General features: G+C 48.9%; 8 protein-coding genes across 8 annotated transcripts; 4 read left to right on the top strand and 4 right to left on the bottom strand.

Annotated features, from left to right (window-relative positions):
- Positions 1-185: 185 nt before the first annotated feature.
- On the top strand, positions 186-1,370 carry FSUBG_1504 (uncharacterized protein; the record flags this gene model as incomplete). The annotated part of the gene is made up of 3 exons (XM_036679178.1): positions 186-428; positions 485-972; positions 1,019-1,370. The coding sequence occupies 3 exons, from the start codon at positions 186-188 to the stop codon at positions 1,368-1,370; spliced, it is 1,083 nt and encodes a 360-aa protein (XP_036542978.1).
- Positions 1,371-1,640: 270 nt separating this feature from the next.
- FSUBG_1503 (uncharacterized protein) lies at positions 1,641-4,133 on the bottom strand (the record flags this gene model as incomplete). Its single annotated transcript, XM_036679177.1, has 6 exons — positions 1,641-2,120; positions 2,657-2,765; positions 2,949-3,140; positions 3,197-3,318; positions 3,372-3,655; positions 3,707-4,133. The coding sequence occupies 6 exons, from the start codon at positions 4,131-4,133 to the stop codon at positions 1,641-1,643; spliced, it is 1,614 nt and encodes a 537-aa protein (XP_036542977.1).
- Positions 4,134-4,563: 430 nt separating this feature from the next.
- On the top strand, positions 4,564-5,417 carry FSUBG_1502 (SPS19-peroxisomal 2 4-dienoyl reductase; the record flags this gene model as incomplete). Its single annotated transcript, XM_036679176.1, has 2 exons — positions 4,564-4,846; positions 4,897-5,417. The coding sequence occupies 2 exons, from the start codon at positions 4,564-4,566 to the stop codon at positions 5,415-5,417; spliced, it is 804 nt and encodes a 267-aa protein (XP_036542976.1).
- Positions 5,418-5,650: 233 nt separating this feature from the next.
- Positions 5,651-7,036, bottom strand: FSUBG_1501 (dityrosine transporter; the record flags this gene model as incomplete). Its single annotated transcript, XM_036679175.1, has 1 exon — positions 5,651-7,036. One exon carries the CDS (start codon positions 7,034-7,036, stop codon positions 5,651-5,653), a length of 1,386 nt encoding a protein of 461 aa, XP_036542975.1.
- A 423-nt stretch (positions 7,037-7,459) lies between these two features.
- FSUBG_1500 (uncharacterized protein) lies at positions 7,460-8,992 on the top strand (the record flags this gene model as incomplete). The annotated part of the gene is made up of 1 exon (XM_036679174.1): positions 7,460-8,992. The coding sequence occupies one exon, from the start codon at positions 7,460-7,462 to the stop codon at positions 8,990-8,992; it is 1,533 nt and encodes a 510-aa protein (XP_036542974.1).
- Positions 8,993-11,438: 2,446 nt separating this feature from the next.
- FSUBG_1499 (uncharacterized protein) lies at positions 11,439-16,595 on the bottom strand (the record flags this gene model as incomplete). Its single annotated transcript, XM_036679171.1, has 7 exons — positions 11,439-12,905; positions 13,877-14,332; positions 14,386-14,719; positions 14,769-14,840; positions 14,891-15,775; positions 15,829-16,316; positions 16,371-16,595. 7 exons carry the CDS (start codon positions 16,593-16,595, stop codon positions 11,439-11,441), a joined length of 3,927 nt encoding a protein of 1,308 aa, XP_036542973.1.
- A 316-nt stretch (positions 16,596-16,911) lies between these two features.
- On the bottom strand, positions 16,912-17,844 carry FSUBG_1498 (uncharacterized protein; the record flags this gene model as incomplete). Its single annotated transcript, XM_036679170.1, has 2 exons — positions 16,912-17,239; positions 17,291-17,844. 2 exons carry the CDS (start codon positions 17,842-17,844, stop codon positions 16,912-16,914), a joined length of 882 nt encoding a protein of 293 aa, XP_036542972.1.
- Positions 17,845-18,108: 264 nt separating this feature from the next.
- FSUBG_1497 (chitin synthase activator) lies at positions 18,109-24,235 on the top strand (the record flags this gene model as incomplete). Its single annotated transcript, XM_036679169.1, has 10 exons — positions 18,109-18,373; positions 18,435-19,362; positions 19,532-20,648; positions 20,711-22,749; positions 22,807-23,356; positions 23,406-23,450; positions 23,554-23,620; positions 23,682-23,934; positions 23,986-24,085; positions 24,140-24,235. 10 exons carry the CDS (start codon positions 18,109-18,111, stop codon positions 24,233-24,235), a joined length of 5,460 nt encoding a protein of 1,819 aa, XP_036542971.1.
- Between the last annotated feature and the right edge of the window lie 24 nt (positions 24,236-24,259).

Below are 24,259 nucleotides of genomic sequence, written 5' to 3'. Positions count from 1 at the left end.
CACCAACACTTCCAGATCGGTCTACCCCGGACTCCCTCCACGGGGTAAAGAGGCCCATTGTGACAGTCCAATATTAAGCTTAGCCGCCCCTCGTTTGTGTCGTGCCATTTCCCTTTTGTTTTGTTTGCAAGGTTTCCCCGACTTACCATGGTTGCTTCCGATACGACGACGATCGCACGTTCAATATGGTCGACCCTGTCTACTACGAGCTGAGCTGGTCGATCCTCAGCACGATCGGGATAGCTAATGTTTTGTTTGGTCTTATGGTCGCTGGTATTACGAGCTTTGGTCCTGTTTCTATCGTCCCGATCGTCACCTCTGCTGCTGGCGCTATAGCCAACGGGCTTTGCTACTATGCTTTCTATGAAGAGGGTAACTCTACTACGAACAAGGCCGTAGCCTCCGTGTTCGCCGATGTTCTGTGGCTGGTACGTTACCAAGTGCTTCATAATTTTCGATCCGAGCTAATGTATTGCTGTCGCAGGTTCAAGAGGCTGGCCTTTCGTTCTACAGTTATATCATCCTAAGCCGAGTCCTGCGCGGTCGCCAATGGATCATCTTCGCCACCGGATTCTGGTTCATGATCATTTCCGTCTCCGGTATTCGCGTCGTAATTGCAGCTGTCCGAGCCCGACGAATAATGAACGCCCTCGACACCGATCAGTCATTGATCAACCATCTCCATATGGGATACTTCATCCTCATCGCCCTCTTGGAATGCCTCAGCTCTTTCTTCCTCCTTCGAGTCTTCAGCTCAGCGAAATCGACGTCACTTAGCGCTGCCATCAAGGCTGGTCTGTTCAGATACTTGATGCGGAGTACTGAGGTCCGACTGGCACTTCTCGCCGTGCTGGGCATCATCCGAGCTGTCACATATTCCTTCCAAAATGCTGAACAAAGCGCGACGAACCTCGCTTCACAGATCGATCGGTTTGCGTACAGTATGGAGTGCATGTTCCCAGTAATGATGATGTAGGTTCACCTTATCGACCTCAATCCACTGCGCTAACAAGCTTAGAATCGACATCTTAGCATCAAAGGTCGTTTTTCACAACCAAGTTTATGGCTCGTCAGGCCAAAGCCGGCATCAGCCTGGTGGATATCCACATCGACAGTTCGCGAACGGCCGTGGCGGCGATATTATCCTCACAACACAGCAAGGCGAGAACATTGTTGAGGTTCGGGGAGGAGAGTCGACTGGTGACAGGGCAAGTTCACAAGAACGCATCATTAGTCGCAGGGACCACAGAAACCCTTCTTCGGATATTGATCTTGATGAGATGGACACAAAACAGATCGGCATTAGTAAGACCGTCGCGTTTGAGGTACACAGTTCAGGTGATGTTGAGCGGCAGAAGCCCCAATATTAAGCCGTACAAATTTGTTCTCGGGAGGTGTATAATCTAATTCTATGTATGATACGTATGAGAAATGCCCGTCTATTTCGTTTACCCCCAAACGTTGTAAGTCGACTACCTGTTCGTGCCTCACTTGACAGACGGCGTCAACATAGCAGTCCTTCTGAGTAAGCGCCTTTTCTGAACTAGAACTAAGTGTGCATGAAGATTGGCGATCTGTATAATCCTGTACATGCGTAAGCTGAGACCAATCAGACTTTTCACAAATTACTAACCTGACTGTCATTCTGACTGATTGTGAATATGTTCATACCAGAGTCTCAAAGTCCATAGTGCTGCCAGGGCGTCCATGATAGCTTGTTGTAATGGAACCTGAATTACGAGCTTGTGGCCGCCCTCCTGCCCTGCTTCATATGCAATAATCTCCCCGTGTACGTCTACCCACTGATAAGGACCGCCTTTAACTTTTGGCCTTGACTCAAATAAGGTTCGTTGGGTATCGGCTTTGAACAGTTGTACATCATCTGCTGACTTGTCTGCATTGAGAATCGCTTTGAATCCCAGACATTTCAAAGGAGTATCGTAGACGTCGACCTGGATATTGCCTAATGCCTTGGGCGATGGAGCGGTGAGGTAACATGCTGGCGTATCGTGTCGACGTTGCAGCATGAGAAGCGAGTTCACAAGATAATAAAGATCATGAGGGCGCTCCCGTATTCTGGAGCCTGTTCCATCTGGCTGGGATGTCTCGACAACCTCGATCTGTTCGAATATTATGCTGCAATGCTTCTGAACTTTGCAGGCTATGGTGCGGCTAAGCCGGTAAAGAGGTATCGAAGGTTCATTTTCGAGTGTTATTTGCTGACCATCAAATATCAAAGTGACAGGAACCGACGTTTTTTGAGCGGGGATTGCCTGGTCTTGAGTGGTTAAGTCAGGGCCCATCGTGAATGTCAGTGGCGAGATGCGGATAAATCGAAGTTGGTGATGAAATCGCTTCATTGGTTATTGACTCATCTAAATAGCTCCACGTGACGCTGTAGTGGAGTTGCCAGACGGATTCAGCCGGAGACAATTCCCCGTTTATTTTTCCTGCTGTCTTTAACAATAACCGAGTTCATTGATGAAGGAGAATATGATATTTAGAGGAGGCTTATCGCTGTTCATTCTATTTGGTTCCCAAAAGAGACCTCATCCCAAACCGCTTTAAATGTCTCCAACAGCTGAGCATTAGGTGCGAAAACAGCCGCAAGAGTGTCCATCGCAACATCTTGTCCCCCGATTCTCATGGAGCTTACAACCTCTCGTAATCTGATGATATACCAAGACCGAACCTCACTCGCAGATTCCGCAGCAGCTGCACCAACGAATAGCTGCCAAACCAGGAGTTGCATCGAGGAGCAGAGCCTGATATGGGGCTGTAGCAGCGCATACTTTAAGTTCTCAGCCTTGATATCCAACGACCTTGGCCCTTCTATAGGCCATGACAGTGATAGAAAGAGCTGCAGAGAATCATGCAGAGAGCGGATGTAATGCTCTTGGCTTCCCAACAGTGTATCAACTTTCAGCTGTAGGCGATGAACCTCATACCTAATGATAGCTGCCTTATCTTGCTTCAGCGATGTGGAAGCGTGATATTTATCTATTAAATGGCGCAAGTCGCTGGTGTCGGATCGAATTGCTGCGACGTCTATTTGCTTAGGGTCTTCTTCATTCCGTAATGCGTTGATGAGAGGTAAATTGGAATAGCTGGCAGAAAGGATCGTGTGGCCAATTGAATCACTGGTAACGGTTAGTGAAAGAATATTTATGAGAATTCAGAGCACTCTTAGACATACTATAGGATAAAATCGCCGAACCACGATGGGATGTCTGTATTTCCTAAGGAACGTCTAACCTTGATCATTTGGGCCAGGCCTTTGATGTGGACGTCTCTCGCTTCGACATCACTCTCAAGGAGCTGAAGTGCGATATGTCAGATAGCTCTGTTGTGTGTGAAATATTGTTACTCACCTCTGCAAAAGTTAAGGTGAAGACGGCGCTGAGCACGCCGTCGGTCAATCCCAAAGGCGTGTCGAGTCGTTCATTGATCATCTTGATAGCCCTTCCTTTACGCACGGACGCTTCACGAATACCTTGAGTCCTCTGGAGCCGGGGCGAATGTCTTATCGCTATGGCCATTGATGCTTCGACCAGGGCTGGCTCAGAGTGTAGCAGGGCAATCCAATCTGCTTCTCTGTTTGATCCGGGAGAACCGAGACCCGCCGGGAAGATAAGCGCGCGGTACTCACAAAGCACTGCAGTTACGATTAGTAGCTATGTCTAGAAATGCTTGATAATTTTCTTACAGTATTCGACCGGAGAGTATGTAGGCTCTACCATGCGGATGAGCAAACGATGGTCCACCGGCTTGAGCTCATGCCGTAGTTCCCGCTCGTCCAATGTAATCAAGGCAGAGGATGGACTTGAAGATTGAGCCGTGTGTGCTTTTTTCTTCTGCTGGCCCAGTCTTTGTCTCCTCTTGGCAAAATTTGTCTTGGTAATATGACCTCTCATCTGCTTGGCCTCTTTGGGGCCCAGGCCCGGGGCGTTGCGGACATTAACAAAGGTGAACGATGGTGCCATGCTCATTCGTCTGGCCTTGAGCGGGTAATCACAGCGAGATTTCGTTGCCGGCTCTAGATATGAAAGAGGAAAATGAGATAGAAAGGTCCAGGATATGCCACCATAACTTGCGAAGACAGACCAGACGGCTTGAGTGGGACGGATGATCATGGTCAAGCGATGGGCCCAGTTTATACCCTTTTAGGAAAATGAGATTGATTGGTAGACCAGGGATTCTGAGCTGTGATATCGGACCGGCGAGCTGAACTAACCTCAATGGGAAAACAAGATCAAAGGTATAAGCTTCAATCAGTTGATTGATAATCCGAGCCCGTGGCATGAAGAACCACGAAAGCCTCAATCTTTCCAGAAAAGGAAATTGAGTTCAAAATGGGACTGTCAATTGCTCTGTTCAGTGGATTTAAGGGTTGGGTGTTCTTCAGTATATAAACAACACGGGAAGCATCTTCAAGTGGTACCTAGAAGTTCATCTTCACTCTTCAAAAACGACCCTTAACTAACAAAACAAAACGGTATGTTTCTGAGATGGAAGAAGTGTAAAAGGCTAAACAGAAATAGAACCAAACGGCCCATCATCAACATGTCACACTTTTCTCCTCAACTTAACGGCGCCCATGCCCTCATCAGCGGCGGCACCAAGGGCATTGGCAGGGTCATCGTTGAGACTCTACTGATCGAAGGTGTCAGCGTTTCTTACTGCTCTCGCAATGTCCGAGGCGATGAATTCGCAAACTTCAAGGACGCCACTGGCGGAGCACGAGCTGTTGGCACCAGTGTTGACATTTCCAATGCCGCTTCGATCCAAGGCTGGGTCGACGCCTCAGCCAAGGAGTTTGGAAGAATCGACCTCGTTGTTGCCAATGGTATTTATCTCTGATGAACCGCATTGATGATCCTGCTGACAGGGGCATAGCTTGTCCTAAGTATGTCAGCCCAAGCATTGACGATTGGGAGAATAGCTTCCATGCCGATGTTCTTGGCCTCGTGAACCTCATCAACGCTTCAGAGCCCCATCTGGAGAAGCGAAACGGTACAGGCTCGATTGTCGTCATCAGTTCACTTGCTGGCTTCGAGGCTAGACATCCAGCAATCCGAGGACCTTATACCACGCTCAAGCGCGCCCAGGCCACCTTGGCCAAGGACTTTGGACGATGGCTCGGACCTAAGGGCATCAGGATCAATACGATCGTTCCTGGCACCATTGATTCTCCTCCCGTCGACAAGCCGGATGGAACCGTGGAGTTGAGCCAGTTTCAGCAGATCATGACGGCTAATCCTGACTTCCTCAAGAGCCTTATCGAATCTATTCCTCTTGGAAAGGTCGGACAGGCACAGGATATCGCCAACGCTGTTGTTTTCCTTGGAAGTAGCCTCGGAAAGTATGTCAACGGAGTGAACTTGATTGTCGATGGCGGAATGTCTACGGCACTCTAAGGGTCTAGCCTGTTGAGTGCAGCAATCTGGCGATAATCTGGATAGGCTTTGAATAATAGAGATATGGTGTCAGTTGGAAGTACAGTCTATAGTCTATTGTGAATATATAGTGCTTCGGGAGAAGCCCTTCTATGAGTATATGAAGCTTTTAAAACAGAAAGATACTATACTATAAGCAAGCAAGGAGTACTGAACTCGCCTTTCTCCCTGCATCTACATCTCATGTCTAAGACTCACACGGCCGCCCCCTCGGTCGGTTTCTGCTCCGCTCCTTCTCTCCAAACAACGATGACAATGCAGCCAACTGCCAGAGAGCAGATCAAAGCCAAGATAGACATCCACCATCCAAAGCCAATACTTGCCGTGGCGATCGGAGAAACTACAGTGCCAATTGCAGCAAGAACGTTACGAACCAGGTTGAGATCAGCGACGACTGAAGCACCGACTCCCGGCTTGATATCAACAAGGAAAGGCATGACCGTTGACGTAACAAGCATGAGACCCAGGCCGAACAAGAAAGCTCCAACGAGAGGAGCGATCCAAAACACCTTTTTCTCAATGAACCAACCGTAGATGATCAATCCAACGGGGATAAACCCAACGCCGTACCAAACTGTCCTGATCCTCTCGATGGGGCGGATGGCACCATCATGCGCTATCTGGTACTGGCGCAACTTGGCGTCGCTCAGCTTGCCTCCAACGACACTTCCGATGGCGTATCCGAGACAGTTACTGATATAGCAAAGACCAATTTCGATGGCTGAGAAGTTGTAAGGTGCAGCGGCGTAAGCGTATGGAAGCGTCGTGTTGAAGCAATACAGGCTTGCAAAGCAGATGCTCACATAGGCAATAGTCAGAGCGATGGAAGGAACCATCAAAAACTTCAGTTTAGGGAGCGGCGCGAGGGCATCGCGTTTGAGGACCTGGTGCCATGGCGTAGGTTGCTCAGTAGACGATTTGATAAGTGTCTCGGGCAGAGCCAACAGAGTGAGCATGGCTGCGATGAAGGTGAAAATGGCCATGAAGTACAGGTTTGCACGCCAACCAAGCCAGACTTGCAAAGCGCCACCAATGATGGGGGCGACCAAGGGTCCAATAAGTGTTCCCAGGTAAAACCAGCCTAAAGCTGAACCACGCTCGGTCGAGATGTAGATGTCGCTTATGACACCGGCACCAACGCTTTGAGCAGACGAACAGCCCATTGCTTCTATAAGTCGAAATACGATGATGAGAGGTAGCGAGTTAGAAACTGCGCAAACAATCACCGCAACTGTTGAGATGAGGAAGCTTAAGACTAGGACTGGGCGACGGCCATACTGCTGGCTCAGGGTACTCCACCACAGCGGAGCAATAGCCAAGCCAAGAAGAAAGACAGTTGTAGTAAGTGCAACTTTTGTTTCGGTGGTGTGAAAGTGGTCGACAAGAGTTGTGAACGATGGGAAGAGGATGCATGAGGCAAACGGTGCCGTGAATGCAGATAGAGTAGTTATGGCGACGATTACGTGCTTTTGCCAAGTGGAATAACTAGTTGGGTCTTCTCGTCGAGTTACCAAGCAGAGTCTATCAAACCATGTTTGGTAGAATTGCTTGGGCTTTTCGTTAGAGGCAGCGTCTGACATTTTGTGCAAGTGATGAACGCTGTTTATTTTGAGGAGTTTTGTATGATGAGTGAGAGTGAGAACTGATTCGATACTGATACGAGGAAAAAGAATAATTCAAACTAGACATTAGCGGCTGTTAATATATTAAAGCTTCCAGTAGCGATAAATCTTGTCCTGGCTTGATGATGCGATTCCGGGATTTCGGGACTTTTAGCCATCGGGATTTCCCAAAATAACCCCGACGCTCTGGCAGACCTGACCAATAACAGTCACATCTAGCTGCTCGAATGCCCCTAAAATCTGACAAATATGCACTGTAAGCATGCTCGGGCTTCATCTGCACACTAAAACCTGCGGGACTTTCTGATCGGGAATTTCTACTTAATACTTCCGTCCCCCGAAGTCCCGATACCTCCAACTCACACATTTTACCTAATAAACATGAACAGAAGCTGCGTCAGTTGTGCCACATCCAAGGTCCGATGCGACCTCGACAAGAAGGGTTTTCCTTGCTCGCGGTGCCAGCAGAAGAACTCGCCCTGTATAAAAGCCGGACGTAAGAAACGTATGAGGAAAACAACGCCCAGCATCGTCAGTTCAAACCCATCGCCACAGGGAAGCGTGCAGCAAAATGAACTACAGCCACGGCTTGAGCAGAATGTCGACTTTTCATACTTTGACACATCATCCTTTGGCGAAATTGACTTTCTGTCGCAACTCGTTGATATCGAGAGCATGGTTGACATGAGTAGTTGGACATGGAGTCCTAGCGATATGGCATCGTCCGTTGGCGAGAACACCTTGACTGACAACAATGTTCTTTGGACCGGTACGCGAACAAATCACGGATTCATCTGCCCGGATAACTTTCGACTTTCAGCCGACTTCATTCTTGAGCTTGACGGCCCAGAGACCATCCCTGTCCATCGCCTTGAGGCGCTCGCCAGGCTCTTCTTCTCGCGCTTTCACCCTTCGCTTCCACTATTGCATATTCCAACGTTCTGTCTGGCTTCATCCCCCTCTGCTCTAATAAGAGCTATTTGCTTTATTGGTGCTGGTTTTGACAAAACTCCTACTTCTACAGCTGAAGCAAAGCTACTCTACGGGTCTCTTCCATCACAGCTGGCTAAGTTATGTCTTCGTTCAAACGGAAGTTCGCCAAACTTTCAGGATCTACAAGCTTTAGTACTGCTGCAGTTCGCTGCCATGGCGAGTGGAGGAAGTGCCGAAAGAGCTGCGTCCCGTCTTATTCATCCGCTTCTCGTCGCAGCGATACGACATGAAGGTTTTCTTAAGATTCACGGCGAATGTACCAAAGCAACACGCAATGCACGCCTTTGGACATCGTGGATACAGAAAGAGTCCAATAAACGAGTGCTCTGGGGTGTGTATGCTGTCGACTGCTACCAGTCAATACTTTGTGGCAGTAAACCCATTCTATCCCCGACAGATACGAGGGCCTCTTTCCCATGCGACGATGCCAGCTGGACGGCTTGCTCTGCGTCTCTATGGGCTGCCCTGCCAGCTCAGGATCCTTCTAGCTGCTTCCTGTCCTCTGTTAAAGGCCTCATGGTAGGCCATGCTCCTGCCGAGACAAATCTGACGGCCTTTGGTATGAATCTTTTGATCTTGGCAGTCAACTCCCTTTTGCTCGAAGCCCAAACGTCAATATTACCAGTCGATACTTCAGCTCTAGATTTGGCGCTACAGACTTGGCATACATCTTGGCAACAATTTCAGACGCAGTACCAAGACGCCAGTGATAGAAGGGAGAACTTCCTTATCACAAACAATTTGTCCTTGTACCGTCTGGGAGTTCACTTTCTCAGAAATGGGCGGCCTGTTATGGATGAAAAGGCTTATCTGGAAAGGTCTACTGACACTCGGAACCCTCTTATCATCAGGGAGCAGGTATATCAAGACGAGATGATGAACTACGTGAGGGGAGTTCTTGGTGCGTTTGAAGAAGCATAATTCCAGAATATGAGAGTGAATATTGCAAAGTGAGATAATAGGATGCCGAGAGTAGGGTTCTAAGTATATAAACATTGAGAAAACTGGCTGCCCTGCATAGTGAGATGTTCTGAGAAATGGAGGGTCAGATCAAAACGCATAAAAGTCAAGCTGTTCCTTCTTCTCATACCGAGATATTAGATTGCGTGAACTAGTGCTTGTCCAGGTCTGCAACTAGCTCTGCTATAGGTGGCCTTGATATGTCCTCAACAGATCGGGATATGGAGGCATTGGCACATACATAACCCATCTCCTCGAAGCCAGTCGGATACAGTCCACGCGCAGCTATATGCGCAACAGCATCATTCTGCTCCTGGGCAGAAGCGAAGCGGCGCTGATGAAGCACTACGCCAGGAAGTCACTCGGTCACAAGCCCCTGCTCTCTCAATTCAGTCGCCATCTCTTCGTAGGAAGATGTCCGAATCACAGTGCTAGCGACCAGAGGTTACTTGATCTACCGACTGCAGTAACGATGCGAGCGAAGGTTCGAGAGCTTAGGAAGCTGACGCCCTCGGTACAACTGATAAGACTCACATCCTGCAGTGCGTTACGTAGTCCCGGAGAAGGATCCTTGACCTCCAGATCTTCTACCCAACCAGCATCGATCAAACCGGCACCTAAGGCGTAGCGAACAGCATGGTCTGCCCTGTCAAGCCCTAAGACCATGGGCTTGGGAGAACGTTCTCGACTCGAAAAGAACTCCCTGTCAGCCAGAACCTGATGCTTGGGATCGAGTTTCGAGTCCGTATAATGAGCTGTCCAAGTCTCTACGTTGACATGGTGTCGGAGCAGAGCTCCGTTGATGCCGTACGAGCAGCACACGTCCAAGATTGCGGAAGCGGTCGTCCCCCGACAGGATAGATAGTTGATGGAGTCGTTGGAACAAAGACAGTGCTTGCTGAGGGATTGTGTATTGCATGGACGCTTAGGTTGTAAGACAGCCCAGCCGGTCTTGCTGGTTTAATGAATCGATAAAGTTTGCTTTCTGAGCGACAGCAGATTGCTTCTGGTCGCCTGCCATCGTGGGCTGCTATTCGTAGTTAATGGTAAAATGCAAGATCTGGTGGAGTAGCAGAACATTCCCTCTTTTAGACAAATCAGTCTCATGTCTCACTTTCAACTACGAGAAATTGTGGAAGCGCGGAGGCAACACCCTAAAGCATTCAAATATATACTGAAAATGTGCTGTTGCATTAATATATAACCTCAACATGCATGCCAAGGTCATGTAGACTGGGACCGGTGAGTAGGTAGACGCTGTATCACCGACTTATCCACTTGAAAAGAAGCCACAATGACTAACCGACACATGCTGATGATACAATAATGTATGTAAAGCGAAGAGCTCTGTTCTAGCACCCTATCGCCCTGCGAAAAAGCCACACAGGAAGACAGTCCTTTTATTTCTGTCGTACCATTATGACGCTACATCACAATGCAGCAGTCGTCGTCAGGAGGATTGCAAACATAGCAAGCTCGATTCGCTGCTCGTTTCGAACGGTTTGTACACATAGGGCAAACATCTAAGTTCCCAAACAAGTCCAATTTTAGTAAAGGCGATAGGCGTAAGATTAGAGACGCGAGCACGTACGGTATTGGCACCATGGCGAGATCTTAGTGCTGAAATGTTTACGTGGTCTGTTGCAGCGAGCAATAGCGCAAACTTGTGAGTATAAATTGGGCATTGTATCGGTTTGCCTGAACGATATTCAAACCTGAGATGATAGGAGAAGCTAAAGGATAACAGAAGAAGGCAGATGTGAGAGGCGGGGATTAAGTACCAAGGTCTTAATCGCCAGCCTGATTTCTTAATCAGGCCGAAAGCAGGCTCTCATGCGGTCGAAAGTGCAAATAATCTCTCGTCAGCACATGTCTTGGGTATTATTATGTGTCATTTGCTAGCAGTCCGTTGTGACGCTTCAAGACCGACTATCTGTCCCTAATGTGCAGCCTTTGATACATACCAACATGGTAGAACACCATTATGTGTCAGAGCAGGCAGCCGGGTCATCTCACCAGACGGCCAGCCAAATCAAAGAGTAATACGGACAAAAGACGATAGAAATCAGGCGAGACTCACGAGGGGGCCAAATGTTTTGACTTATTATAAGCCACCAATAGTGAGTGAGTCCTAATATTGTTGGAGAGGGCCATGCTTGTCCAGAATTGACATCGATATGTGTCCCCTATCTCGCGCTCCACAGCTTGGCGAAGATTTGTGAACTTCGTGGCCGCAGGCAGGCTTTTATTATATTTGTATATCGCATTCCAAATCAGGGATTAGAGCTACTGAGAATCCATTCCATAGTTTGCATAGAAACGAGATAACTTGGTCAAAAGTTGTAATCCGACTTCAGGTTCAAATCAAACTGTCCTGGATAAAACATGCAACATTGCTTCATGATACCTATTTCTCGCCAATCAATGCCAGAGCAAAGTCCTTGTAATCGCCGCTCAGAACCGACTTGATATTCCCACTCAACGTAGCACCAGTCACTGGCTTGTACGCCTGCTTTGTCTGATATAAGCGCCCCTGATCCCAGTAGAGACTGACGAGTCTGTTGATGAAGAGACGGTCCTTGCGCATGGACTTGTTTAGTGGCATACTGAGTCTGCCTGCATCCGCTCGAGCTCGATCCTGTGCATGGTAGAGAATTCGCAGCAGCACGTCTTCCATGTCACCGCGGAACTCCTTCTCAATAACACTCTCAAGACTGCGGTGATATTTGTGTTGGTATGCATCGTTCATTGCACGGATTTGGGCGTCGTTGCTGCTAGTGAATATCTGGGCTACAGACACAGCGTTGGCGCCGATTGTACCCTCAGTGGCCCTTTGCAGTTCTGTAATCTTCTGGTCAATCTCGTGAGGAATCACTGGAGCGTTATCCTCCGCTCGCCTAGCGGCAAGGACCATGCTGTAGAGTCGGTAGAGGGTATCGTCGACATCTTCCTTAATATCGACCAGAAGTTCTTTGCCTCGGAAACGCTTGTACTCGGCGGTAATAGCACGAATATCTGCATTTGAGCGGCAAAGAAGAACATCGTTCAAGGCATCTTCATCGGTGCCCGCGCGGTTAAGAGCCTTTGACAGATTTTGAACGTCATTCTCCAGTGGTCCACGGACTAGAGCGAGAAGACATGTTTCAAAGTCGCCACGGGTCTCGCTTTCAATGTCCTTTGCGAGGTCGCGCATGAAACGGCTATTGTAGTCCCGAACCAGCTGAGCCATCGTCCATGGATCAGCGTATTTAGGGCTGACAAGAACACGAATCAGAGCCTTTTCATCACAACCCATTCCCTTCATGGCCTTTCGGAGAGCCTCCACGTCTGCTGCGGTGTCTACAGGCTTAACCCATGCTTTCTGGGCGGGGTCGTAACCTGGCGATGCTGGAGTTGGAGGAACGATGACTGCAGGTGCACCATATTGCTGCTGTCCAGGCTGCTGATGCAATTGCTGGCCTGGATAAGGTGGCTGTTGCTGTTGCTGACCTGGGTATGGAGGCTGGCCCTGCTGGGGGCCACCATATTGCTGGGGCGGATACTGTCCCTGTCCATAAGTAGCTGGAGGAGGCTGTTGGCCATAAGGAGCCTGGTGTCCTGGGGGTTGCTGGCCGTAAGGAGGCTGTTGTGGATAGCCTTGTGAATGCTGCTGGTATTGGCCTTGCTGACCTGGGGGAGGATACTGTTGGCCTGCAGGAGGATATGGTTGATTTGGCTGTCCTCCAGTTGGGCCTTGCTGCTGGTAGCCGTAAGGCGGTTGTTGGCCTGGAGGTGGCTGGTAGTAGCCCTGGCCAGACTGCTGCTGTCCCGGATAGCCCGGTTGAGGGGGGGGACCGCCCTGGGAGCCTTGCCAGTAAGGAGGTTGCTGCGACATCTGGTTAAGGTAGTGAATAAACTGTTTAAGCTTCAATTAAGCGATGTTTGAAAGTTGATGCTGATGCGTGCAAAGTCTTGGACTTGTTCAGCCCTATTAAACTAAATCTGACAGGCGGGGTATTGCAGCGTGGAGGCCTCTTCCTGGTTACCTCCCACTATCGTCTTAGCGGTTGTGCTACCGCAATCCGGTCTTGACGCCTCACTGGCGTCTTGCAAGTGGCTGTGTTGCCATTAGGCTGATTGCTATCAAGAGCTAAGATGACCCGACCCTCGTCGATCTATCCGATAAAGAGAAGGTGCGGGGCAAATAAGGCAGAATGGGCAGTTTGTGGCTTACAAGCAGCATTGGAAAAGGAACGATCGTCGCATGTGATGATTGTATTGCTATTAACAGACCGAATGGGAGTTTGTGATCATTTAGCTACAGTGATAAAGATCCTTGCCATTAGAGGTTCTTAGCAGTTGAGAGTGTAGGGCATTTACCTAATTATCAATATAGATATAAATACTTTTATTAGAAGTAAATTATATAAGAATAATTTTAAATGTGTATATTATATTGCTGTAATTAAAGGCCTTTAGATGTATAGAAATACATAATTTTAAAATAATATCATTAATCCACGGGCCTTTAGTTCACTAGTGCTTGCTGTTATCTCTTGCTCGGCATGTATTCTCTGCACCCTCGCAAACATAGATGTTTCTGAGAGTAAGAAACACATGGCCATCCTGCAGAGATCAGCAGTTTCTCAATTATAGAAATAGCTAAATTGAGAACTTTTCCGTTGTGTTGATGCTTACATCCTAAACGTCCAAGTCAATATTCTCTAAAGCAGTTGAAAGCCTCTCACATATTCTCGCTCGTTTCATCGCCCTTCCTTCCCCCTCATCCAGATGCTGCAAGAGTCTTCCAGGCACGACACAGTTATATCTATAGTCCTCAGCTCCTTTGGCCATGTGACTAAATACCGCGGATATGCCCTCAACACTCGCCAAGTTCCCTACACATCGTATATTCTGCCGGCAATCTTTCTGTCGTGAAAAGTCAAGCAAACGGCCCGCGAGACCGGCCGCGATGCTTGTTGCCACTGACGTGCCCGTAAGCTGCTCTCGTATCGACGGAGGCACTGAAACCCCCTCACCAAGAATGGCAAAGTTCCTGGACTTAGTGGTCTGCGCAGCTGGGTTGATCGACTGCGAGACCTTTGCTCGACCATCTGTACAGTAAATACAGATCACGTCCTGCATGCGAGCAGGAAAGGTGACCTGTCTGATGTTTCCGTAGTTCGATGCCGCTGCAAAGACGAGAGTTCCGTCACTAGCGGCTCTTTTGATCGCCCGTCTCATGAGTGCATGGTCTCGCTCGAACCCGGACGCAATACTGATGACATCCACCTGCCAGACATTCTTCGCATGTTCGATTGCCTGGTGAATTTTAATCACCTGATTTCTCGCTTGTCGTAGTCCATGTTACTCACCTCTAACATAAGGTCTTGTGTGTCATCATTCGCCTCGTCCGACTCAAATACTCTAGCAACATACACCTCTGCTTCGGCGTAGACTTTAAATATGAGCTTAACCGAGTTAGTACCATGCCCGGTATTGTCTTGCTTCACGTCATCCCTGTCCGTAACGAAATCTCGGTATCCTCGTATGTGCCTGGCATAAGAGTCGGTCCCGTCGATTCCCGTATCAATGACCGCAACACGGACTTGTTTGTATGTTTGATCAGTCTCGCTTGGTAGAGAAGAGAGGACCTCGTTGAGCTCGTCCAACTCCTCGAACCAAGCCTCGGCCGAGGCCTGTGTGATGCTGATACCAGTCAGCCAGGGCAGCCAGAGTTCGCGGCGGAATACCTTACCAGCTGGCCACCGCTCCGTTAGAGGCGACAGATTTGGCGTTCACGGGTCGGTATTCGTCCATTGGTAGTTGTCTTGTCAGGGTCAGTAGTTGAAGCAATACTGTTTGATCACTGTAGCTCACTTTGGGGCTTGTGGTTGTTGCAGAGGCACAGGGCGAGAGACGGGGCGTTTTTGTGTGGTTGGCCTCATCCGTGACGGCTGCATCTGTACGGTTGGCCTTAGGTTAATTTTGTCTGGATGGCCGTAAAGTCCGATGAGAGTGTGTAAGTGGTCTACCACCTCTTCCTGTAACACCTTGCGCAGCTCCTCAACACTGTGACGATGTTGCATGAACTTGGAAGGTCTTAGACAGTCACCAATGACGGACTTCAGCAGCGGAAAGGTATCTTCCAACCTATCAGGGTCATCGAAAAGCTTGAGGGCGACATACAGGTCCGCATCAGTGTTGAGTTCTCCATCAGGGGCATGGCACTCGTCATCATAGTGATCTTCGATAACTGTCCCCAGCTCAATCTCTAGCAGAACTATGCCAAGAGCCTTGATCTTGGGAAACTTGTGCGGTCTGAAATCAGAATCATTAGTGTTGTTGTCTGGGTCGAAGTGAGCTGAGATGAAGGGCTCATTCAAGTATATACCAGCGTCCTTGGGGCTCTGGCGGTGTTCAAACATGAAGTGGATGCTCTCTTTCGTCCACTCCTTACCCAACCAGTCGGTTGAGTAGAATTGCCACATGGACTTAGCTAGGAGGTAGGAGAGCAGATATTTCATCTTCTGTGATAGCTTGTGGTTCTTGAGTATCGCGGAAAGGGACACGGAGGGTGTATTTGGCACCCAAATCCTTGCGCCTTCGCACCACTCAACAAAATGGAGTTGTTTGTCCGCTACTTTGAGGGACAATTGGTATTGCTCTCTTGTACTGATCCTCTCACAAAAGTCTTCGATACACATCGGGCCGTTGATTTGAAGTTGCAATTCCTTGTCGTCTGCAACAGAAAACTTCGCCTTTCTACGCTCTGATTAGCGTCCCGTAACAAATGAGGCACGTTCCCCTGCAATTACCTGCGATCCACTAAGATGCGAGTCTCGCGCCATCGGAAAGACTCTTCTTCCAACTCGCGATGCGGATGCGCAAGAAACATTAGATCGAACACCGGGGAATCTGATTCGGGCACCAACTCAAGTGCCAGCCGGAGTCTTCCTGCGATCTGAGTCTGCTCACTCCCGTTACTACAATGGATGTATGAAGAAAGCACCTTGTATAGGGTCCTCATTGACCCAGTGAAGTCATCTCCAACCCAAACTTGAGTCTTTGTTTTCGCATTTGGCATCTCATCTGCAATTGCGAGGGGTTTGATAAAGGTGTCAAGGATTCTCAGTAGACCCTGCTGCTTCTTTTTTCCTTCGGGACTCCGCCGTAAAGCTAACTTACGCACGCCATCGACAGCGTTTTTGCGGTTATTCTGATGAAGTAGATTGAGCCCAGGGTACCGTTGAGCGAGTTCGAAGTCACTCTTTGGTTCTTTCAGCAGACTTGGGCCGGTTGTAGGCTAGATAGCAAGCGTGATTAGCCTTCCATAATTCAGCAGCCAGCGTTGCCATACCTTGCAGATTCTTTCAAGATTATTCAGTAGCTTCAGTAGACGTGGGACATGCACCGAGTCGGGTTCCTTCTGGTCTTTCAGGTGCTGGCTCACCAGCCAGAGCGCCGCGGCTAACGCTGGACAGAAGAGCCCGTCTTCGCTTCCTCCAATACCCCGCGCTACTGTAGCCAGGCGGTCAGTGACATCCACTGCGAATTTGACGACTAATGCATCGGAAGAAGTCATGGTAAGTGCGTCACGGGAAAGCCTGCAGCTTGTCTGGCGGGTTGTTGAAATGAGAGAACTTGAATCAGGCTGAGGCTGAGGCGGTTTGAGAGAGCTGAGGGTCACGGGACTTGTTTATATAAGGCTTAGCTTGTTCCATTGGCACAAAAATGAAGCTTGCTCCCATTATGGTTGCAACACGGTTGTACGAAGCGGAATTTCTAAGAAATAAGAAAAGGAAGTATTAGCTTGATCTATCCTGGATAAACGATAGGTACTAATATTGTTAAGAGAAAAAGCAGTTCCTAGGCAAAGTTTAATCTGCCCTGAAGCTGCGCTAATTTAACTCGCTAAACGATGTAGTATCCACTGGAACCACAAAATGCTCTGGGCCAGTTTCGTCGGCCTCTACAGTCAACAGCTGAGTGGTCGTCAATCCTTCCTCGAAGAGCATGCTCTCAATGTCTGTCCCGCTGTCTTTCATGTTGAAGGTCGCACCTCTAGAGTAAGTCTTCTTGGACCACTTCTTGTCAAAAAGCCCTTTCGTAATCTTGGAGAGCCTCACTGCCCAGACAAAGTCGTGCGTGTGCTTTGCAGCTGTTGATGTAGACGTCGTTGAAGAGAAACCACTATCGACAGAGATCTCAGCGACGCCGGCGATGCCACTAATAGTAGTTAGATGAAGCGACTGGTATGAGGGCATCCGGAAATCTTACACTCCCGGACCTCCATTGATACCCTTCTCTCTTTCGTGAGTGGTTTTCTGGGTAGAGTTGCCGCGAACAATCTTGAGCCCGGTGATGATGAAAATTGACCATGTTGGTCCAAACTTGTTGTCTTGCAAGAACTCGGCTGTCTGGTCCCTCGCTAGGGAGCGATTGACGTATGCTCTCGTGGGCTCAACAGTGAGAGTTTCGAGTTGTTCAATCTGCCAATGGTTGCCAACGGTTTTCTTGAGGGCGAAGCCCAGCGAAGCCTTGGCGTTGATGCCGGGCGCTGCAGCGATGGGTACATCTGCTGTTGTTGTTGCTTCAAAACCACCTTCTTTAGTCGATTCCCACTCGAATTCAATCGGACCTGTGCGATTAACAGGCATGTCGAGTGGGAATGGCTCAGGGCCTTTTGTGTTGATCACCTGGTCGAGGTTGTTGAGGTTCTTGATGAAGTGGCCCAGACAGAGAGGCCCTGTCTGTTTGAATGCTCCATTTTCGTCACTTTCTTGGGGAGGGAGATAATGAGTCTGAGATAGAACAAACCAACACTTGTCCATGACGTATATGGGCAATATTGATCAAGTATTGAGATTAATTAACTTGCCAAGACTTGACTTGAATGATAACCGAAAGAGATTAGAGATTGGAAAGAATCAATTTGCAACTGGAGCCAATAATTAATTATTGGTCATGTGAGGCAGAAACGCTGGAAATCCGATCTGGTTGGCTGCCTGCCTGTCTGTCGGTCAGCCTCTAAACCATTTCAAACCCTGCCAGCTGAACGCGGGGCATCTGACGCTGACATCGGTGCGCACTAGAGAATGGAACTCGCAAATGACCTTTGCCGTCGAACCCAAGAATGCCTTGCCCTCTTCCAGAGTACCTCAGGTCATCGGACGCTCGCTGACAATGACTGGTTCGAAGATTGCGCCGCAGACTTTGCGTGGTGGGCTCATGGCTTAAAAGCGCAAAAGACTGGCAGGAGTTCGCTTGACTATCGACTCAGAGAGCGACTAGATGTCAAAAGAGTCATCGCAGGCCTGCTCGACAGCTTAGCCTTGGCGCTGAAGGAATATCTGCAACCAGGTACGGCTGGCCCTATTTCTAAGACGCTGCGAGTCAGAAGAAACTGTGTTAACGGGTATAGACAAGGACCAGGAGTCTATTCGCGATGACCTGGATGGTGAGGTGTCCGAGTCCGACAAGTCTTCAAGCAAGTCCTCTTGGTCCGAACTCTCTGACGAGGTTAGACAACCAGAGGACAAGGAAGCCATTGCAGATACCCCAGACACCGAGAACTCTGACCCCAGATTCTACATTGAAACCAATCTGAAGCTACTGGCCAAGATATCAGTCGCCATAAGAAGATCAGGGCAAAAGCTACGCTACCTGAAAGCTGATACGTACTTGAGAGATCACCTGGATGATGAGGAATACACGCTGCTGAGGAACCATCTCTTATTTCTCATTCTGGTCAGCTCTTACGAGCAAAAGCTTTTGACTGAACTGGGGCGTCTAGCTATCAACCAGGAAATACCGAAAGCTGTCGAAATCGTCATTCGCTCATGGATTATTGATCCATCTCGGGCAACATCAACTCAGCAAAGGCTTATCGAGGCCAATGTCATAAGGCGGAACAGGATTGCGTACGCGAGGCGCTTTATCGGCAAGAATGTTATCGCAAAAAAGCCTCAAGAAGAAACTGCTACAACTATCGCGCCATCGCGACTTCCGGGGGCGCTGCTTGGACCAGCCAGAGAAGCAAGCACGTTTGGCACTGACACAAAAGAGCCGTTTCCTATCCCAAGCCCTACCCAGCCATTGCCCGTCCCCCCAGAACCTACCGAGTCCCTAATAGCAAAGACTTTGACAGCGACAGAACTAGGTTCACAGTTCATCCTACCTATAATCATGCCGTTGGAGCCCAAGAAGGGGGCACTTTCAATCGTGACCAAAATTACGCAGACTGGCACTAACCAAGATTACCCAGCATGTCCCGCAAAGAAGGGCAGCTTTCAGTGTCCATACTGCGTGCAAGTCTTGTCCGAGGACTACGCAACAAAGTCCAGATGGCGGTATGTCGTACAACTAAGGTGCTGTTATATCTCACTATGGAAGGGGCCTAATTCTTTCATCTAGAGGTCACGTTGCCCAAGACTTAAATCCATATTCGTGCATTTATCACGATTGTCCAGACTTTCACAACTTATATGCCTCCAAGGAGGAATGGATCAACCATATTAGGAACCAACACAAGACGGAGCGCTGGGCTTGTGACGAATGCATATTTGAAAGCGACCATGACGACGAATTCATCTTTGACAGCCAAGAGTCATGGGCGAACCACATGAGATCTCGCCACAGCTGCTCGGAGGATCGTCTAACGCTCCTTAGTAGCATGAGTAAGAGAGACCTCAACGAATTAGTCCAATGCCCCCTCTGCAAACGGCCGTGCGGATACTCGAGGCCCGATCAAGATGATCACATTTCCGAGCATCTCCATTCATGGGCATTGAGGGCTCTTCCTTGGGATCTGAACCCAGACGATGAGGCCTCCTCCGATTCTCCCGAGATGGGATCTGAGAAAGACCTAGCAAGAATGTCAGAGATTAGCGAGCAAACGGAAGACGACGTTGAAAGCGTAACTGCGACGACATCAAGCGCAATCGACCGTGAAGTGACCCGTTGGAGCCAAGACAAGCCAATCGGTTCGTCTCGGCTTGATGATCTTGTCAAACAACTTGAAGAGGTGATTGCTAAATGGACTGCTCATACGTGGCTTGACACGCAGAATGAGATGACGCTGCAACTTCTTTTGAATGTAAACCAAGTCAAGGCCCAGTTCTGTCGAGCCTCACGTGCCAAATTGGAGGAGAGTGAATTTACCACTCAACAGCAACATGATATGGAGGAGAATCTATGTACCAACATTGAACTCTGTATAGAATACATGAGCCGAGTGATAGGGGAGCTGGATATGGGACCCAGTCAGGACCCCGAGGAATGGCCCAACTCTATGCCTTTCCCCAAGATCAAGGCTGACAACATCCCTCCAACTGAAGAGGAGAAAGGGGAGATACTACGGAACGCGCGCCGTCACGTTTTGCACTCAAACAACGTCTCAATGCAAATTACCTGGGCGCGTGATGTCCTCACCTGGGTACAAATCTGCAAGGAGGATCGCGCAAGAGAGAAGGAGTACAACGACAATGTCCGATCTGAAACCCCTGACGCAGAACATGATCTTGTTGTCGATGCACTGGATTTAATCACTCATCTCGCAGACCAGGAGCACCCTGAGGCGCTTTATATGCGCACAAAGTGGGTCGAGTTTGGTATCTTCGGCAATCGCCTTGATAAGGTAAGTATCCTCGATCCAATCTATCTTGGAGATATTACAAGATTGACTGATTTACCATTAAGCAAGAGGCATTTGTTGGATACTCACGTGCCGCTGCCCTTGGCCACGGCAGATCGGAGTATAGGTGTGGTGTGATATACGAGCAATCCAACGATATTCTCAATGCCAAGCGACATTACTATCGCGGTTTAGCTCTCAATGATTCCGCCTCACTGTACAGAATGGGCATGATGAGTCTCTTAGGTCAACACGGAGAGGATAAAGACACGATTAATGGCCTTAAGCGGATAATGGCTTCTGCTGATAGCTCGGACGAAGACGCTCCTCAAGGCTCCTACGTATATGGTATGTTGATTGCACGGGAGCTGCCCGACATCAGTATTTCTGAAGTTCTGCTGCCTCATGACCCTCCTGCGGCCAAGATGTATATCGAGAAATCAGCTTACTTAGGGTTTGCTAAAGCTCAGCTCAAGATGGGTCAGGCATATGAGCTTTGTCACCTTGACTGCAACTTCAACCCATCCTACTCCCTTTACTATTACGGCTTGGCAGCTAAGCAGGGAATACCAGAGGCTTTTCTGGGTGTCAGTCGATGGTTCCTATTTGGATATGAGGGTGCGTTTGCTAAGAATGAGTCTTTGGCATATAAGTACGCTCAACAAGCCGCAGCTGGTGGGTTAGCGACTGGCGAATTCGCCATGGGTTACTATAATGAGATCGGGATACACGTTGAGAAGAATTGGGCCGAGGCTCGGAGGTGGTACCAATTATCTGCCGACCACGGCAATGAGGATGCCGTTCGCCGACTCGAGTCGTTAGATAAATATGAGGAGGGTACACAAGACAGAAAACCTGAGACAAGTCCTTTATCGTTCAAATTCCCCAAGGTTACGGGTGGCAACATACCTCCAACAGACGACGAAAAAGAAGATGTGTTGAAACGAGCCGGCGACCATCTTTCCGACTCCGACAGCCCGGCAGTTCAGTTAGCCTGGGCCTGTGACGTCTTAACGTGGGCTATCGTGGCCGAGAAGGCCAGGCTTAAGATGCCAAGAAGCCAAGAGGCCTCGAAAAACGAGGGACAGCTTACTGCCAAGGCTCTTGCCATAATACGGCTCTTTTCTCTAGAGGAGCATCCAAAGGCCCTCTATCATCAAGGGAAGCTATTCGAATATGGTCGCTTTGGCCACCCAATAAATCTAGATCAGGCGATGAAACTCTACCACCGATCAACGGAACTTGGCCACGCGCGCTCCTGTTATCATCTGGGACGTATATACCACCGACAGCCAGAAGGCTTTGAAATGGCTCGTCCGTACTACGAGAAGGCTGAGGGGATGGGCGATCCTGCAGCTAGCTACGAGTTAGCTTTTACGATGATACACGCCAGCCATGGAGAAGAGCAAGATTATGAGAAGGGGTTGGCCCTTTTGAAACAATCAGCAGACAATGCCGATGAGGATGCCCCGCAAGGCGCTTATGCCTACGGAATGGCCATAACGGGCGATCTGGCCGACTTTGACATGGATGAGTATTTGGTGACTACAGATGAGACAATAGCTTTCTCGTACATCGAAAAGAGCGCTAATCTAGGGTATCACAAGGCGCAGTTCCAGATGGGCAAAGCGTACGAATTTGGGCTTCTAAACTGCCCTAAGGACCTGGCTAAGTCCTTCCATTACTACTACCTTGCAGTGAGGCGCGGCTCAGTAGAAGCAGCCGAGGCTCTGAGTTGCTGGTTCTATGCTGGCATAGAGGGCATCCTTCTATCGGACCTAGAACTGTCCTTTAAGTTCGCTCTATGGGGGGCAGTTGAGGGTAAATCCGCCGCAGAATACGTTTTGGGTTGTCACTATGAGCAGGCGGAATACGTGGGACTGGACTTGAACAAGGCGAGAGAGTGGTACGAGCTAGCTATGCGCCATACTAGTAGTTACACCAACTCCTCCGATATCAGAAGGCGTGCGCAGGAGCGGCTGGCATATTTGAAACCACAGAGCCAAGCCTTTGGGGAGACTCGTTCTAAATCTGTTGATAGGTCCCCTTTGAAGCCTGTTTCCAAACCCAAGACAATCATCGTTGGAATAGACCTCGGCTCAGTGTAAGTACCCATCCAGACAGGTAGCCGTCAGCCAGCCCAGCTAACCTAGCACTATAGGTTCTCATCCGTCTCGTGGGCGGATTCCTCGAACCCTTATGAGATTTACTCAATACACGATTGGCCCCATGCAGCCACCATCTCGACATCAAATGGCCAGGTCCCAACGCAGTATGACCTAGAGACGAAAGTATGGGGAAGTCCCAGGTTGCAAGCTGCTCGACTTCGCAAGTCCGTGAATATACCGCCGAAAAGCTGTTTCTCTGCCTTGGAAGACTTTTGCAGCAGCGTTGAGCCAACTCGTACACAGGCCGCCGTATTCCTCACGTCTTACATTCGAAGTCTATGGAGCCTTGCTGTGCACGAGATTTTCTCAAAGACCCAGCTTTGGGATCTTGAATTCATTCTCTCTCTTGCCATTCCTGTCTATTTCTCTTGGGACGTAAAGAGTCGCCTTCTACGAGTTGCATATGACGCCACGGTCCAAAACGACGCGTCGCAAGTCGTCCAAATCAATGCCGTTGGACAGATGCAAGCAGCCGTCTTGAATTCGCTCAAGGCTCAATATAGACTAGACCTATCTGTAAGAGGACCAAGCATCGTCATGGAGGTATGCTTTGAATAATTCAATCTTGGAACTTGCAACTAACGGATACCAGAATGGGGAAATTGTTGTTGTATGTGATTGCGGTGGTACTGGTGCGGTACGTATTCCTCAGACGATAAAGGGCCAAGGGTCTTCTCAACTGATCAAGGTCACGTCTTTCTGGATTAATAATGGTCTAACGCTTGCAATGATATCCTTAGCGTGCTATCAGCTACGAAGTTCATACAGAGTCCCCTCCTCTTGTTCGACAGCTCACAGCTTGGAACGGTTCGTATATCTTAAACCTTCTGCCAATCGATGATACCAAACTGACTAAACACTTATCCAGGTGAACGAATCGGCACGCACGCAGTCGATATGGAATTCCTCAATTACTTGCTTAACCATTCATCATCGAATTTGGGGACTTCCAGATCTGCGCTGGCTGAGCTGGACTTTTTTATCCAGACCGAGTGGGAATATGGGTTGAAGAGAACTTTCCGGGGCGATGAGAATCACGATATTGTCCTACAGCTGCCGAGAAAGGCCATTTCCACCTTAAGACGACTTCAGCCATCGTCCAACAAACTGTTGATTAAACCGTGGGTTCTCACACCTAACGCTAGAGTACCAATGGCTGACTGATCCAATAGGAGTGCTGTTCGTAAATGTTTCGAAAAATCATTAATGGCCATCGAAAAGGTTATTGATGCACAGTTTGCGGCCTTGGAGGCTATAGGAAGGAAGCCAAATGTCGGTTATAACAACGATTTGATTTCTTATATACTTATACTAACTTGAAGACAGTCGATTCTCCTAGTCGGAGGTCTGGCTCAATCACCCTACATTATTCAGCGCCTTCAGCAAAAATTCGATGTTATGTTTCACCTACCAGATGAGTAAGTGGTAAGCTCGGCAGCTAGAGAT

The sequence above is a fragment of the Fusarium subglutinans genome (genome assembly GCF_013396075.1).
Source record: "Fusarium subglutinans strain NRRL 66333 chromosome Unknown NRRL66333_c0000008, whole genome shotgun sequence".
NCBI classification, from domain to species: domain Eukaryota; kingdom Fungi; phylum Ascomycota; class Sordariomycetes; order Hypocreales; family Nectriaceae; genus Fusarium; species Fusarium subglutinans.
Note: the sequence above shows the minus strand (reverse complement) of the source record. Positions and strands in the feature narration are given on the sequence as shown.